The 17846-nt window shown below is 41.5% G+C and overlaps 1 protein-coding gene across 3 annotated transcripts; it reads right to left on the minus strand.

The window, feature by feature from the left end:
• Positions 1 to 537: 537 nt before the first annotated feature.
• MMADHC (metabolism of cobalamin associated D) lies at positions 538 to 13219 on the minus strand. Of its 3 annotated transcripts, none has more exons than XM_041407118.1 (8): positions 13162 to 13219; positions 12849 to 12898; positions 11265 to 11409; positions 8164 to 8378; positions 5685 to 5790; positions 4383 to 4513; positions 2557 to 2643; positions 538 to 1338 (listed from the first exon to the last, which is right to left on the minus strand). In XM_041407118.1, the coding sequence occupies exons 2-8, from the start codon at positions 12855 to 12857 to the stop codon at positions 1144 to 1146; spliced, it is 888 nt and encodes a 295-aa protein (XP_041263052.1). In that variant the 5' UTR covers positions 12858 to 12898; positions 13162 to 13219; the 3' UTR covers positions 538 to 1143. The 3 variants fall into 3 exon arrangements, with proteins under 3 accessions (XP_041263052.1, XP_041263041.1, XP_041263064.1); XM_041407107.1 differs by having other exon boundaries at positions 4383 to 4573; XM_041407130.1 differs by lacking the exon at positions 13162 to 13219 and having other exon boundaries at positions 4383 to 4573; positions 12775 to 12904.
• Positions 13220 to 17846: the final 4627 nt, after the last annotated feature.

Raw genomic sequence — 17846 nt, forward strand, 5'->3', positions numbered from 1 at the left:
AAAATGGCCCCAAACTGCCTGGGGTAACACCAAAGATCAAGTCAAAACCCCTGGGTCCTCACCCAGACTGAGGTGCTGCACATTCCTGGGGAATAAAGCCTGCAGGAGGTCCCATTGCTCCATGAAAAATGGCCCCAAACTGCCTGGGGTAACACCAAAGATCAAGTCAAAACCCCTGGGTCCTCACCCAGACTGAGGTGCTGCACATTCCTGGGGAATAAAGCCTGCAGGAGGTCCCATTGCTCCATGAAAAATGGCCCCAGACTGCCTGGGATGAGATCCAAATCTGCTTTATTGCTTCAGCCCCTGAGCCAAAGTGCAAGGCACTGAAATTCCAGGTGTTTCAGGAGCCTTGGAATTCCTGCCCCATTGATCTGATTGTTTGTGAGACCTGAGGAGCCTGGAACCTTCCTGTTGAAACATCTTTCTAATTGCAATAATTGATCCTAATTGCTCTTTGCATTTCCAAATTCCAGAGGCAAGTCTAGATTGCATCCAAGTACAGGAAAACAATGATGAGATCCAAGCCTTGCCCCATTACCTCTTTTTTTTTGTATTTAATGACCTAAGAAAGTTACAAAAGCAACCTGAAATTACATATAAGTATATAAACTAATTAAATATATTTAGCTAACACTGAGAAAATAAATCCCAAGCACCATGAAGACAAAAAACAATAAGAGATGAGTAATTCCAGGGTAATTAAGGACTTTTTGTGGAGTCTCTGGATGAGCTGGAGACCACTGGAAGCTGACCTCATTCTCATTTTCCAACAGCATCTGAGTGATTAGCCCGGATTTTATTAAATTCTGTATTCTGGAAGAACAATTTTATGACTCATTCCTTTTTTTTTTTTTGCCAGTTCCTAATTTCAGGAATGGCAGATTTGCCGGGAATTTCAGCGGCATTTTCATAGGATTCTGACTGCTAAACCGAGCAGCGAAAAGACAGAACTGTCGAGGTACAACAGCAAACTTAAAAAGGAAACGACCACTCCTCTGCTTCTCCATCCTCCACGTGTGCTGAGAACACACTCCCCAAAAGACCAGAAATAAATAACAGCTACTTTTATTCTCCAGGAACGCTCGGACGTGAGCGATTCCTGAGCGCGCCGAGGGAGAAGAACCCGAGGGAGCCGAGGGCTCAGCGGCCACTGAGTTTCCTCATGATGGGGCTGTCGGGCTCGGCGTTGGTGAAGATGCTGCCCACCAGCACGTGGGTGCCCCAGAGGTTGTGCCTGATCACTTTGCAGCAGCCCAGGTCATCCACGGAAAATCCCAAGTGCCGGTAGCGCTCGTCCGTCTCCAGCAGGGGGTTGTTGGTGTAAGGCCCGAAAAACTAAAGGAAAACGACCAGGGGGGAAAAATGGTTTTCCACGTGAGGAGTTTAAGTTAAGCTTGAGTTCAGATGTGTGGAGTTTGAAAGGTTTTTCCTTTCCAATCCCAATGCCACCCTCGCCTTTGGGAAGTTCTGCTGTCTGTGCAGGAATTAAGGGCAGAACTCTGCCAGAAACAGCACAAACAGCACTTGCACTAAGGAGAGAAACTTCCTAGGGAACTGCAAAAATTAACAGCTTCACTTTGCAGTAAGACCCTAAAGAAAGTTGGTTAGAAAAGCAAAAATTATATTTATTTCTATTAAACTGGTATTTATATTAATTTATATTACATTATTTATATTATATATTATATATATTAATTTATTATATATTTATTTTATATTAATATATTATATATTAATTTATATTATATTATTTATATTAATTTATATTAAACTGGTATTTATATTAAACTGGTATTTAAGTATTTAAATTAAACTGGTATTTGAGTTGTAAACAGGTATTTAAATTAAACTAGTATCTAAGGATTTAAATTGAACTGGTATTTAAATGGAACTGGTATTTAAGCTGCACACAGATATTTCAGTTCTTTATCTCAGGAGGAAGCCTCTGACTTCAAAGCCACTCCTGGTCCTGGTTACTGCTGGAGTCTGAAGACAAAACCCCACTTCCACCAATCCCTAATTCCTGCAATGCACTGAATTCTGGGAAGCCTTTCCACCCCTGACCTGCCTGTTCTGCCTTACAGACATCCCCTGCTTGCCTCTGTTGACACAATAAATCCCTGCTTTTTGTAGTGTTTTTAAATAAAACCCCACTAAGCTGAGCTTTGCCACCGTCCCCTTGAACTATGATACGGTTTTAGCAGAGCTCAGACTAAAATTCACCTCCCACTGAAAGCTCCCAGTGTTCCACAGGAACAAAAAGCTCATTTTTTTTGGGGACAAAGGGAACATTAACAGGTGCAAAGAGGTTTTTTAAAGCCTTCACCTGCACAGGTGTCAGGGTTCCCAAGTTACCTGGGCAGGGCAGAAAGTGCCCAAGGGATTTGGGGCATAAAACTTCTCCAGTTCCCTAAAAACCAATTTCATTTCCTGACAGTGCTGGCCCTGCCCTCAGAGCTGACACAGCTGAGCTCATAAATCTTCATTCATTCAAGGAGTTATCCTGAAAAAGCTGGATTTAAGCCAAATTCCACACTGCAAGAAAGAACTTACTGCCAGTCCTGAGGATGGATCAATGAAATCAGCCCAGTAGCCCTCAGAAGAAATTGCATAGCAGATTTCCTTGGCACCATTGATGAACTGGAAGGGAAAAAAATTGGGAAAAGAAAGGTATTAAATGAGGTTATCACACAAAAAGAATTATTTCTAACTTTACAGGTTATAAATAAAATAATCTATTTACTTACAGTTGTAAAAAATTGGATTTTCTCTGCAATTAGTGCCCTAAGAAGCTCAAGGTTCCAAATTGATAAAAATATGATTTATGCACCTTCAGTCCCTTAAAGGTCCAAAATAAAGGAAATTTACCCTTTACAGCAAATTCTGTGTTAGTTGAAAATGAGGGAAATTTATCCTTTAAATTCTGTATTAGTTCAAAATAAAGGGAATTTACCCATTAGTGTAAATCCTTTGTTAGTTCAAAATGAGGCAATTTTACTCTTTACAGCAAATTCTGTGTTAGTTCAAAATAAGGAAAATTTATCCTTTTCAATACAAAATGAGGGAATTTTACCCTTTACAGTAAATTCTGTATTAGTTCACAATAAGGAAAATTTACCCCAGTAAATTCTGTGTTTTGAAGTTTGATGGCTCTGATGATTAATTATGTCCAAACTGTAAATTAAATCCCAAACATCCCAATTTTAGGCACAACATTTCTGATCCAGGATCTCTCCTGGTCCCTCAGGGTGAGGTTAATGAACACTTGATCTGGATTAATGCAAATATTTCTATTTGGCTGTATAACCTCATTTTTTAGCTCCTGAAATGAGGATTTTTCAGGTGAATTCTGCAAGCAAACCAATATTTCCCTGTGAATTTGCTGGTTTTAACCTCACACCCCCCTGTGACTGGATTAGACTTGACAGGGAGGTGCCTGAGGAAGAAAGATGCCAATTAACACATAATTAGAGCAGATTAAAACACCAAAGAGCAACAAGCCAGAAATAATTCAAAGAGAAGAACACACTGAAATGAAGGGAATTTTAATTTCTGTGTCATCTTGTGTTGATTCCTTCTTTTTGTGGTTGATTTAGAGAGCACACATTTGCATTTTAGGGCATTGCCAGATTAATTTCAAGCATAAATATGATTTATTTCCAGATGAACTGCTGGGTTTGGGGATATTTTACAAAGAATAGGCAGAAATGTTCTTTTTTTTCGAGGTGCTAAGGGCAGTGAACAGCGACACTCGGTGGGGAAATGGAAAAATTGTGGAAAATGGGAAATAAAGGGATTTTCAGAGCCCTCTAGAGGTGAAAGAACAAGCCAAAGTTAAGATGAAAAAACACAACTGAGATCCAGGGTAAAAAGAATTTAAACCATTCATGAAAGTGGAAAAAATCCAAGAAAAATCGGTGATTTTTACATTTTTGATCGGTATAAGAACTGAGATCCAGGGTAAAAAGAATTTAAACCATTCATGAAAGTGGAAAAGGTGATTTTTACATTTTTGATCGGTATAAGAACTGAGATCCAGGGTAAAAAGAATTGAAACCATTCATGAAAGTGGAAAAAGATCCAAGAAAAATCGGTGATTTTTACATTTTTGATCGGTATAAGAACTGAGATCCAGGGTAAAAAGAATTTAAACCATTCATGAAAGTGGAAAAGGTGATTTTTACATTTTTGATCGGTATAAAAGTGCAGTGGAATCTTAAATAGTAAATGCTGATTAACAACGAATAATTGTGTTATAAATGATATTTTAACAGTAATGCCTAAAGATGATACAGATCATACGTAAAAAATGTTTGAAACCCAAATCAAAGCCTGGAAAGGCAGCGAGGAGTAAGAGTGGGATTTTGGAAGGAGCTCACGTTGTCCAGGAGCTGCTCCCTCTCCTCCTCCACCTCGTGGCTCCACACGCTCATGTCGTGCTCGCTCCTCTGGGTGACGGTGAGCACGGTCAGGCGCTCGGGGCGCGCCTCCGGGAACAGCGCCTGGAAATCTGAACGGGGAAGGAAATGGAGTTTGTGCTGCTCTGCACGCTGCCCTGGGCAAATCCAGTCTATTTTCATTTTTAGTATTGTGATAGTTTATATACCAGAAAGAGAAATCAAATTAGAGTTCATGTATAAACAGAAATTTTCATATTAAAATAGATATTTGTATGATTTCATAGATAAATTACATACCTGTTTATAAAATTTATATTATGATTTCTATAGGATAAATAGAAATCAAATTATATTTAATATATAAATTTTCATATTAAAATAGATATTTGTATGATTTAATATATGAATTACATACCTATTTATAAAATTTAGATATTAAATTATATAGTTATATTATTATAAAGCATGATTATTTAATATATTAAATAACTATATTATTATAAAGTATGATTATTTACTATATTAAATAATATATACTATTTACATAAATAACTTGATTATTTAAATATATTTTTTCATCTATATATTTATTATTATTAAATAAATTGATAATTTATTTTTATAATTTCTATTTCTTATTTAATTAAATGGTTCCCATTAAATTTCACTCATTTGCTTCCTCAATAAACTAAAAACACAAATTCAGCGCTGGCAGAAGTTCTGTGATTCCCATTTGTTGTTTTATTTAGTAATTCCAAAGGATTTGGTAAATGGATTTTTGATAAGGAATTCACTCCAGAATTTCCCAATAAAACAACTAAAAATTACACTTTAAATGAACTATTGACCATTGTCAGCAGCAAAGCTTTGGCTTCCATTCTACTCTGTTTTATTCCCATTTAATTTCAGTCATTTCCTTCCTGAATAAATTAAAAACACAAATTTAGTACTGGCAGAAATTCCATGATTCCCATTTGTTGCTTTGTTCAGCAATTCCAAAGGATTTGGTAAATGGATTTTGGATAAGGAATTCACTCCAGAATTTCCCAATACAACAACTAAAAATTACATTTTAAATTAAATATTAAATACTGCCAACAGCAAACATAAAAATATATTTTAAAATTTAAAAAATTCAATATTGCAAACAGCAATTGGTTTCCATTCTGTCCAAAGGGATTTTTGTAATGGTTAATTCTGAATTAACCTTTCCTACACCACACTGACATTCAGTGGTTTTACATTTAAAGCTGAATTTCTTGGCTGGAAATAAAAATGAACCTTTTCTCAGCAGCTCAGGACAGGCTTGCACTGCACATTCCACCTTGGCATTTTCAAAGTAGGTTTCAGCATTGTTGATCTGCTGCTTCTGGGGAGCATCAGAACCCTAAAAAATGGGAAAATTCGAATTTTCTCAGTTAGTACCAAGCAGGAATAACTCTGGACATCAAAACAGGGTTGAGTGATCAGATACACTTGAGCAGTTTCAGATTATTTGCAGTGGCACTTCACACTTTTCAAATTAAATACTGAAATAATATTATTAACCATATTGAATGTTACTAAGTTATTTAAAATCTGAAAATATATGAAAAGAGATATTAAAAGATATAAAAAGTAAAATAGATTTTGGTGTTACTTAAATCCACACAGAAATATTTGTATTTTATAGAAATACCAACATTTTCTATTTTATTTGAACTATGTTATGCTAAAGCAGAATACATATGAACACAAAGATATTATTCTATATAATATAAACATAAATAAAGAATATAACATATGTAAATATATACAGATATATATAGAAAATATATATACATATATATAAATATAAATACAGAAAATTTAATTAATTATTTGAAATAACTATTATTTATTAACTGACAGATTTCAGATATTCCCTGATTATAGAAGTTCCACTTCTATAATTAACTTCTAAAATTAACTAAAGCAGAATTTTCTGGTGGCTTTTTATGGCAAAAAAGCCCTTTTTTTCAGGCTTTTAGGATCCAACCAAGCTGCAGCCAGAACCTGGGGAGCTGCCAGGAGCTGATATTTCCCAAATCTTTGGGACACAATGACTCATTCCCAAAATCCAGGATCCAGCACTTTCCAATGGAGATTTTCTCAGTGAATCCCAAAATCTGAGCATTCCCCAAAGCCGGGGCCTGCAAAGCTGAGGCAGCAGCACTGAAAATCTGAGGGAATGTTGGCATCATTCTGCCATTATAAACTGATTTTTAAAATTATTTTATTAATATTTTATTATTTTAATTAACAATTGGTTTGTTTAAAATTTTATTTAAAATAATTTTATTAAGAATTGTATTCTATTTTTATTATATTCATAATGATGATTCTGAATGGCTGCCAGAATTCTCTCTGTGAGGCTGGGGGATTTCTGGGTGAATTTCATGATTTTTAGAACTAACCATTACCTAAACTTAGCAAATCCATGAAATAAAATACTGAAGGAAATTTCAGTTTCACAATGATGAATCTTCATTGTGAGGTTGGGGGATTCCTGGGTGAATTTCATGGCTTTCAGAACTAAACATTGTCCAAACTTTGCAAATCCAGAGCCATGAAATAAAATACTGAAGGAAATTTCTATTTTACTGGGTGTATTCATACTGATGAATCTGGAACACTGCCAGAATCCTCTCATAATGAGAGGGGGGATTATTATAAATTGGAGGATTCCTGAGTGAATTTCATGATTTTTAGAACTAAACATTGCCCAAACTTTGCAAATCCAGATCCATGAAATAAAATACTGAAGGAAATTCCCAATTTTACTGGGTATATTCGTAATGATGAATATGAATCAGGCTGCCAGAATCCTCTCATTATGAGGCTGGGGGATTCCTGGTGTGAATTCCACATGAATATGATTTTTAGAACATTGCTTGGAGTTTGCAAAACCAGATCCATTCAATAAAACACTGAAGGAAATTTCAATTTTACAACGATGAACCTCTCATTGTGAGATTGGGTGATTCCCCTGTGAATTTTGTGGTTTTTAGAACTAAATATTGCCCAAACTTTGCAAATCCAGACCCACTCAATAAAACACTGAAAGACATTTCAATTTTCCTGGGTAAAAGGAGGTGAGACTTGGCCAACAGCAGGTTTGGAGACTGAAATCCTCCCATTAACCACTCCTAAAATGCTGCTCCAAACCAGCCTGAAATCTTGTTCTCCTAAAACACCAACTTGAGGCAGTTTCTGTGGCAGAACATTGTGCAGAAAGAACACAATTTGAGGAAGAAGAGAGGTGTGCTTTTTGATGAAGAAGAGACCTGTGCTTCTTGAGGAAGAACAGTTGTGCTTTTTGAAGAAGAGAGCTGTGCTTCCTGAGGAGGAAGAGCAGAGCTGTGCTTTATGGGGAAGAAGAACACAGCTGTGCTTTTTGAGGAAGAAGAGATTGTACTTCCTGAGGAAGAGCAGAGCTGTGCTTCCTGAGGAGGAAGAACACAGCTGTGATTTTTGAGGAAGAACAGTTGTGCTTCCTGAGGAAGAAGAGAGCTGTGCTTCCCGAAGAGGAAGAGCAGAGCTGTGCTCCCTGAGGATGAAGAGCAGAGCTGTGCTTCCTGAGGAAGAAGAGAGCTGTGCTTCCCGAGGAGGAGGAAGAGCAGAGCTGTGCTGTGCTTCCGGAGGAGGAGGAGGAGGAGGAGCAGAGCTGTGCTTCCCGAGGAGGAGGAGGAGGAGGAGGAGGAGCAGAGCTGCGCCTCTCCCGCGCAGGGTTTGCCCTCACCTGGAACTCGCTGATGCACTGGGCCATGACAAACTCGTGCCTGTCGCCGGCCGAGGGCTCAGCCAGGAGGTCGGGCAGGCTCCGGGCGGGCCGGGCTCTCTGCCCGGCAGTGCCGTGCAGGTGGCAGCCGAAGCCGATGTTCCCGGGCAGCTGGAAGCGCTGGTCCTGAGGGCCAAAGGGCCCCATCAGCTCGTCCGGCCACACCGTCCTGGGACCTGAGGGACCGGGAAACCCAGGGCGGTCAGGAAATCCCAAAAAACAGCCAGGGAAATCCCACACCAGACACAAAAGCTAAAACCGCTCAGGGAAAACCCAAAAATGGTCAGGGAAACGCAAAACCGGTTGGGGAATCCCAAAAAGGGCTGGGAAATCCCAAAAGTGGTAGGGAAACGCCAAAACCTGTCAGGGAAACCCCAAAACTGGCCAGGGAAACCCCAAAACCTGTCAGGGAAATCCCCAACTAGTCAGGAAACCCAAAACTGGTCAGGGAAACCCCAAAACTGGTCAGGGAAACCCCAAAACTGGTCAGGGAACCTCAAAAACAGCCAGGGAACCTCAAAAACAGCCAGGGAACCCCAAAACTGGTTGGGAAGCTCCAAAAATGGCTGGGAAGCCCCAGAAACGGTCGGGAAGCCCCAAAACCAGTCAGGAAACCCCAAAACCTGTCAAGAAATCCCCAAAATCTGCCAGAGAATCCCAAAAGTGGTCTGGGAAACCCCAAAAATGGTCGGGAAATCCCAAAACCACTCAGCAAAGCCCAAAATCACTCAGGGAAAGCCCAAAACCGCTCAGGGAAACTTCAAAAATGGTCAGGGGACCCCAAAAATGGTCAGGGAACCCCAAAACCTGTCAAGAAATCTCCAAAACCAGTCAGGGAAATCCCAAACCAGACACAAAAGCTAAAACCGCTCAGGGAAAACCCAAAAATGGTCAGGGAAACGCAAAACCGGTTGGGGAATCCCAAAAAGGGCTGGGAAATCCCAAAAGTGGTAGGGAAACGCCAAAACCTGTCAGGGAAACCCCAAAACTGGGTCAGGAAACCCCAAAACCTGTCAGGGAAATCCCCAACTAGTCAGGAAACCCAAAACTGGTCAGGGAACCTCAAAAACAGCCAGGGAACCCCAAAACTGGTTGGGAAGCTCCAAAAATGGCTGGGAAGCCCCAAAAACCTGTCAGGAAACCCCAAAACCTGTCAAGAAATCCCCAAAATCTGCCAGAGAATCCCAAAAGTGGTCTGGGAAACCCCAAAAATGGTCAGGAAATCCCAAAACCACTCAGCAAAGCCCAAAACCACTCAGGGAAAGCCCAAAACCGCTCAGGGAAACTTCAAAAATGGTCAGGGGACCCCAAAACCTGTCAAGAAATCTCCAAAACCAGTCAGGGAAATCCCAAACCAGACACAAAAGCTAAAACCGCTCAGGGAAAACCCAAAAATGGTCAGGGAAACGCAAAACCGGTTGGGGAATCCCAAAAAGGGCTGGGAAATCCCAAAAGTGGTAGGGAAACTTCAAAAATGGTCAGGGGAACCCAAAAATGGTCAGGGAACCCCAAAACCTGTCCAGAAATCTCCAAAATCAGTCAGGGAAATACCAAAAATGGTCAGGAAATGCCCAAACCAGCAGGGAAACCCCTCTGCCACACAAGGATTTGATCACAAACATCAGCAATGCACAAGTCAAAAATCCCACTTCAAATCTGGGATTTCAAGGGAATAAATTTGCTTTTTTCTTTTTTAGAAATGTGCTTTTTCCTCTTAAATTTGCTCTTCTTTTTTATCAAGTCAAATTCAGACTTTCAGGGAATAAATTTGCTTTTTTCCTAGATGTGCTTTTTCTACTTAAATTTGCTTTTTGTTCTGAAATTTACTTTTTTCCCTTCTACCAAGTCAAAAATCCCACTTCCAAATTGGGATTTCCAGGGAATAAATTTGCTTATCCATTTTCTAAATGTGCTTTTTCTTCATAAATTTGCTTTTCTACCAAGTCAAAAATCTCACTTCCAAAACTTGGATTTCAAGGGAAAAAATTTGCTTTTTCTTTTTTACAAATGTGCCTTTTCTTCTTAAATTTCCTTTTTCTTCTTCAATTTCCTTTTTCTTTTCTACCAAGTCAAAAATTCCACTTCCAAATCCTGCTTTAAAGGGAATAAATTTACTTTTTTCTATATGTGTTTTCCTTAAATGTGCTTTTTTTTTTTTCTTAAATATGCTTTGTTTCTTCTACCAAGTCAAAAATCCCCATTCTGAATTCAGATTTCGAGGGAACAAATTTGCTTTTTCTTTTTTCTAAATGTGCTTTTTTTTCCCCCTAAATTTGCTTTTTTTTATGAATTTGGTTTTTCTCCTCTATCATGTCAAAAATCCCACTTCTAAACTGAGATTTCCAGGGAATAAATTTGCTTTTTTCCTAGATGTGCTTTTTCTACTTAAATTTGCTTTTTGTTCTGAAATTTACTTTTTTCCCTTCTACCAAGTCAAAAATCCCACTTCCAAATTGGGATTTCCAGGGAATAAATTTGCTTTTTCCATTTTCTAAATGTGCTTTTTCTTCATAAATTTGCTTTTCTACCAAGTCAAAAATCTCACTTCCAAAACTTGGATTTCAAGGGAAAAAATTTGCTTTTTCTTTTTTACAAATGTGCTTTTTCTTCTTCAATTTCCTTTTTCTTCTTAAATTTCCTTTTTCTTTTCTACCAAGTCAAAAATCCCCATTCTGAATTCAGATTTCGAGGGAACAAATTTGCTTTTTCTTTTTTCTAAATGTGCTTTTTTTTTCCCCCTAAATTTGCTTTTTTTAATGAATTTGGTTTTTCTCCTCTATCATGTCAAAAATCCCACTTCTAAACTGAGATTTCCAGGGAATAAATTTGCTTTTTTCCTAGATGTGCTTTTTCTACTTAAATTTGCTTTTTGTTCTGAAATTTACTTTTTTCCCTTCTACCAAGTCAAAAATCCCACTTCCAAATTGGGATTTCCAGGGAATAAATTTGCTTATTTTTTTGTAAATTTGCTTTTCTTCACAAATTTGATTTTTCTCTCATACCAAGTCAAAAATCCCATTTCTAAATTAGGATTTCCAGGGAATAAAAGTGCTTTTTCTTACATAAATCAGGAGGTGCAGCAGCCACGTGAGGCTCATCTGAGCCAGAAGATCCTGCAGTGGAAAAAGCCTTGGCATTCCCAACTCTTCTGAGCAAGGAATAAAAGCCTGGGAGGTAGGTGACCAATCTTGCTCTGTTACAGAGCACCTGAGGAGGAAAAAAAAATAAATTTAAGAATAAAATAAAATAATAATTTCATACTAAAAATCCAAAGAATCATTTAAACACAGCTCTGTGACAAAAATCCTCCCTCAATAACCACATTGAAATTTGAATTATGGCCAGCTGAAACATCAAGTTGTAGAAATATTTTATTGTTATTTTTGTCTTTTGTTGTTCCAAGCAAAGAAAAAAGCCCTGAAAAATTTAAAATAGCACCACAGAAACCCCACAGTTTAAATTAAATTATGGATAAGGATTGTCTCCATGGTTATCTCCTGGAAAACACAAATCCCACCTGCCACGGTGTGGGAGGTTTTTGGAAAATTCAACTTTTCAGGTGAGGAGTACATTTTCATTTGGGAAAATGACACAAAAGGATTTCCCCCAAGAGCTGCAGCTTTGATTCAGGAAAAAATTCATGCAATTTTACATCAAAAGAGGCTCTTTCAGAAGTCATTTACTTTTAAAAAAGAGAACAAATGGTGCTATTTGGATATTTAATGCAAAAAAGGCACTTTCAGAAGTAATTTACTTTTAAAAAAAGAGAACAAATGGTGCTATTTGGATATTTAATGCAAAAATTGTATTTAAAGCATCAGGACCTAAGGCAGTTTTTCATCCAGCTCTTCTGAGTAAATACAAAATAATTTCCACCAAATTATAAAAAAACTCAAATGCTTCAAGACACATTTAATGCATGACTTAAATCAATTATTTCCAGCTCAAGCCTGGAGCTGTCTCCTTCTAAAACAGCTTTAAAAGGTTCCTGTAGCACAACAAAAATCTGATTCCACTCAAATCCTTTTCCTTTATCACATCAAATCGCTACTGGAATTAATTCCTGCACGATGATGATGATGTTACAAACAGATGTAAACAATTACAGACAACATGTAATTAGCAGAAAAGATAATTTTTCCTTATTATCAGCCTGACTTAACAGGGAGATGTCGCTAATTACAGCTCACTCATGCAAATATTGACACACCTGGCGCGACACGAGAAACACCAGCGAGGGAAGCAATGAATTATTCATGTCCCCGCGGCGGGAGCAATAAAAACAATCAATAAAAGGTGATTGATGCTCCCCAAATCAGCTGAGCGCTCCGAAACACGGAATTCCTCTGTGCCTGAGCCCAGAAAAAATGGATTTAATCCTTAATGACGTTATTATTGCTGGGGTGTTCAAAGCGGAGGGGGGCTGCATTGGGATTTTAGGGAGAAATTCTTCCCCCTGAGGTTCTGTGGCTGCCTCTGAACCCCTGCAAGCCTTGGAGCACACCGGGAGCTGTCCCTGCCCACGGAATTAAATTATTTTTAAGGGTTTTTTTTTTTTCTCCCCACCCAAACCTGTTTGTAATTGCATTTAATCCTCAACTGCGCTGTTCCCGGGATAGCCGCAAGCTCTGGCGTCACTCACTCACATTGGCCATGGCAGACGCTGCTCTCCCCTCGCTGACAGGCCCGGACACCCCTGCGAAAGAGAACGGAAGAGGGCAGAGAACAGAAAGGGGACGAGGCAAGGGAAGGGAAGAGGGAAGAGAAGAACTCCCCAGCCCCGGAGCCCCCTCACGCCCCGCACGGCCTCCCCGCCTCCCAGCAGCGGCGCTGCCGCGGACAGGCAGAGGAAGCTGACGGGAAGGGAGAAAGAAACGGGAAAATGGGAGAAGGAAAAGGGAAAAGGGAGAAGGAACCCGGAAAAGAGGAAAAGCAAAAGGAACCCCCGGCCCCCCTCACCTCTTCCTGCAAAATGGCGGCGCCCACCCGCCCCCGCCCCGCCCTCGCCGCGCGCCTCCAGGCTGAGCCAGTCGATCCGCCGACACCTCGATGGGCGCGGCGAGGCACCGGGCGGAATCCGCCGCTCGGCGTTCTGTTGCTCAGGGCTGCGGGAGGGGCGGTGAGGGCCGTGAGGGGGAGGCGGTGATGGCGGCGGGGCCGGCGGGGCCGGGGAGGTTCCCGTGGGATCTGCGGGGCCGGGATCGGTTGTGGCGGTGCCGGGATCGGTCGTGGACGGGCTGGGGTGTCCCCTCGGTGCTCCCAAGGCGGTGTTGCCCCGTGTGAGGGGCGGAGAAGGGCGGCCGTGGGTGCTGTTCTCGCGCGGGGCACCAGGGGGCAGTCACGGAGCGTCAGCCGCCCTCATCGCCCTCATCATTTTTGGGGATCCAAAAAGTGGAAAATGGGGAGAAAAAGGGGAAAAGGGGTTTGTTGAAGGGAATTGAAAGGAGGGAATTGAAAGGAGGTAATTGAAAGGGTGATTTCTCTAAGGAAAACCGCAAAGCCAGGTGTTCGCTGGAATGGGGAGCATCAGTGGCGCTTCTGCCACAAAACTGTGACTTCAAGGGCAATACCTCAAATAACTTCTATAAAATAAGAATAAAAATATTTTAAACCTGCTTCAATGGCTTTTCTCCCTGTTGATTTTGTTGGTTTTTTAATGGAAAAGCTCCCCAGGGAATGGTCACAGCCCCAAGGATTAAAGTATTTCTCATTTTTTGCCATTTCTTTGCTATCTGTTCCAGGCAGCGTTGCTGGTGAAGAAAAATGAACTTTAATCTCTCCCAAATAAAAGTTTGGGCGTTCCCATCCCTCAGTGACTTTGCACAAGGCCTTGAATTTATTTTCCTTCTAAACCAGAGGTTTCTGGACATTTATTTTGCTTTGTCAGTGGTTTATTAGCAGAAATTTATTAACATAAACCAGTGCCAGAGGTTTCCATAGTTCAAAATCAGAGCAGGACACTGGGTTTGTGGCCAGGGCAATAATATTCAGCCTTACAATGTTCTTACTGCATTTAATAAAGTCTTGGCTCTATTTTATCAGGATCAAGAGGGAATGGTGAGATCCATTCCTAAACAATGTGATGTATTAAGTAGCTCTAATGTTGCAATTTTGATTTTTGGACTTTTTCGTGAGCACACTTGCTCACTGTTGGATGCCACTCAACTCTTTTATTAATTCAATGTTAGCACACTTAATTCCCGTTTGCTTTTGAATTAAATATTCATGTGGAATCTCTGAACTTCAGGAAAAAAAAAGATGAGAAATCAGAGAAATTTAACTTTAACTCTTTACAGAATGTAATTCATGTCCTCTAATAGGAAGCACTGTGGATTAAATCCAGCCTGTATTGACTTGTCCTTAGGCAATCCCAATTTATCTCCTCTCCAGGGCTGCCACTTCCAGATACTCCAATCAATCCATGAGTTATCAGCCCCTCAAGTTGGTGGCCTGAATTCCTAAAGATTCATTTCAATAAAGTTCCTATTCAAAGGAGACTGCGGAATCAAACGATCCAATTACAGATTTATCAAATATTAATAAGGAAAAAATCTTCCAGATCTTTTGGATGCCAGCATCCTTCTCCCCTGGTGTCAGGAAAGTAATTAGCAGCTGGCTTTGATTAAATTCTTCCCTCGGAGATTGCTGCTCTCAGTTTGAGGGAGAGATGCACACGACAGGGTTCCTAATTCCTCCTTGGAAAGCCTTTTTGGAAAAACCCACGTGGCTTCAGTTCGGGGAAACTCCTCGGTGTCCAAAACCTGGAGCTGAAAGCTGAAGTTCATGCCCAGGTTTTGCTGTTTTTTCCTGTTGTTACTGAGATGATTTTATTCCTCAGGGATCTCCAGCATGGAAAGGACGTGGAGCTGCTGGAGAGTCCAGAGGAGACCATGGAGATGATCAGAGGGAAAGGCTGGGAGAGTTGGGAATGTCCAGCCTGGAGAGGAGAAGGCTCTGGAAAAACCTCAGAGCCCCTGGCAGGGCCTGAAGGGGCTCCAGGAGAGCTGGAGAGGGACTGGGGACAAGGCATGGAGGGACAGGAGCCAGGGAATGGCTCCCACTGCCAGAGGGCAGGGATGGATGGGAGATTGGGAATTGGGAATTCCTGGCTGGGCTGGAATTCCCAGAGCAGCTGGGGCTGCCCTGGATCCCTGGAATGTCCAAGGCCAGGCTGGAGCAGCCTGGGGCAGTGCGGGGTGTCCCTGCCATGGAATGGGATGAGCTTTAGGCTCCTTTCCAACCCAAAGCATTCCATGATTCCAGGGTTCTCTCTTTGGGACAGTGATCTCCTCTTGGCACCTTGGCCAGCACCAGGAGGAGCCTCAGAACTTTCCAGCACCCCCTGCCTGAACACTGAACTCCAGAGCTCATCTGGGATTCTCCTTCCATGCCCAGACCTGCTGGATTCCCTGCTCTGGAAGCAGAGGAGCCAGAGGTGCCCCTGAGAAGCTGCTTTGGTGCCCGAGACAAGCAGAAAGTGAATTTTCAGCTTTTCCAACCATTCCTGAGTTGCTGCTTTGGTGCCCGAGACAAGCAGAAAGTGAATTTTCAGCTGCTTCCTCTCAGCTCTTCCAGGAACCCAGAGAAGCTGTGCAAACTCCATCCTTGGAGTCTTCAAAACCCCGGGATGAGGTCCTGGAATTGGACTGGAAGCTCCAACCAGGGTTTCGTCCTTTGTGTGGGTGTTTGCTGGTTTTATTCCCAGTTCCAGCTTGGGAACTGTGGGAAATAGTAAAGGTAAGAAGATTTTCAGAAAGCTGGGAAAGCAGGCCTTGGAAACAGAGCAGAAAACAGAGCTGGCTGCAGCTGCCAACTCTGAAAGCAGAAAAAGTTGCAACAGTACAACAAGCACTGGGACTTGAAACAATAGCTTGAATTTTAGGAATTTTCCCTGGTGGTTTTCCCTTTGGATACAGAAGATGCTGGTTAAGTAGTGCTAAAAAAAACCCCCGAGATATTCTTTATTCCCATTGCCCATTTATCTGTGCAATGATGGATTGTGCTGGTGCTCCCAATTTTCCTAATGGCACCCATTAAACTTCATTAGGACTTTGTTAAACCCGAGTTCAAATCGTTGCCATTGATTTTGCATCTCTGAAAGCTGCTGGAAGCACATCAGGCACGGAACATTCCCGGCCTCCCTGGCATTCCAGCCACATTCCAAAGGGCATCAGAGGGGCTGGGATGCCAGCCTGTGGTCCAGGGGATATTTAGGATCACCCCACAGAGCTGACAGTTCTCAGCCATCCTTTGTCACTGCCCCAGCCAGGGAATTTTTAGCCTCCACACTCCAGCTCAGCTATTTTGTTTATCCATTTTATTCCTTGTATTTATTTTTCCTCACGTTTCCACTGGGGCTCCCCCTTGCCTTGACCTGCTAAACCTCAGGAATGAGGAATGGCTGCTCCTGAGTGCCAGGGATGGAGGAGAAGGGAGGAAAGGTTTTAACCGTGCTCTTTTCCACAAAATAAACATCCTCTGGCTATAGGAAGAGTAAACTTCCCCTGGAAATGGATGTGTTTATATGAACAATCCCTTTCTTCTGGCATTTCCAGAGATTTGCTGGCTACCACTGGGAAAAGAGGCTTTTAGGGGAGCAGTGCAATTACACCAGATAAGTCTTTGCATGATTTGTTTTCTTTTTGGGAAGACATTCCACCCCCTGGATGGATTGCTGTGAACCTGAAAGGGATTTCCTCCTTTATCTCCTGCATGTCCCTGCCCGCTGGAATGTTCACCAAAAGGACAGGAAAGGCCTTTTCCCAGCAAACTGCTTGGCTTTGACTCTGATTTACTGGGAATCCTTTACCAGCAGCCTCCCCTGTATCTGTAAGCTCCCAATTTTTCACCAAAGAGAGAATTTTCTCAACGTTCCTAAACGGGGATGTGCCATTTCCAGGGACATCCTTCCAACAGGAGCCCTGATGCAGGATCATCCAGATGGATCTGAGGTTGAGGCAGACAGTAATTCGCCTCAGTTTGGTTTCAAACAGAGAAATCGAGTTTTAAAAGCTTTAGAATTTCCTTGGTAGGGATTAAACAGGAATATTTTTCCTGGGAAGCATGACCTGCTCCTTGTTGCTCACGTGGGGTGAGTGAGGAGATTCCCAACCCCTTTTTCCTCAGGTTCCTTCCAGCAGCACCTCAGGGATGCTGCCACATCCAACACGGCCTGTGGGGAACAGGGAATGATTGCAGGTCGGGTGTTTTGGGAGATATTTCTATTTACCACTGGTCCCACTCCAAATTTATGGAATTTAGGTGCCAATAATTTAGTGCTGAGGCTGCCACCAAAGCTGGAGGCCTAATTTAGTCTGGATTAAGTTTCATGTGACCTGAATTTGGTGGCAAATCTCAAATCTGGGAATTTGTGGAATTTAGGTGTCAGTAATTTAATGCTGAGGCTGCCACCAAAGCTGGAGGCCAGGAATAGTCTGGATTAAGTTTAATGTGACCTGAATTTGCTGCAGCCTGAAGCTGAACTGGGACAAGGACTGGTTTGATCGGGTCTGCATTTTCCTGAGATCCCAGCTCTTGCATGGAGAGATCCAGGGGGAGCAGGAGGATGTGGAGCTCTCTCTTGGGATCTGCTGGTGGCAGAGACACCAGGCTTGGCAGCCTGGAATGCTCCAGGTGCTGGTGGT

This window comes from Onychostruthus taczanowskii, unplaced genomic scaffold, assembly GCF_017590055.1.
Source record: "Onychostruthus taczanowskii isolate IOZ18803 unplaced genomic scaffold, ASM1759005v1 scaffold10, whole genome shotgun sequence".
Classification (NCBI taxonomy): Eukaryota; Metazoa; Chordata; class Aves; order Passeriformes; family Passeridae; genus Onychostruthus; species Onychostruthus taczanowskii.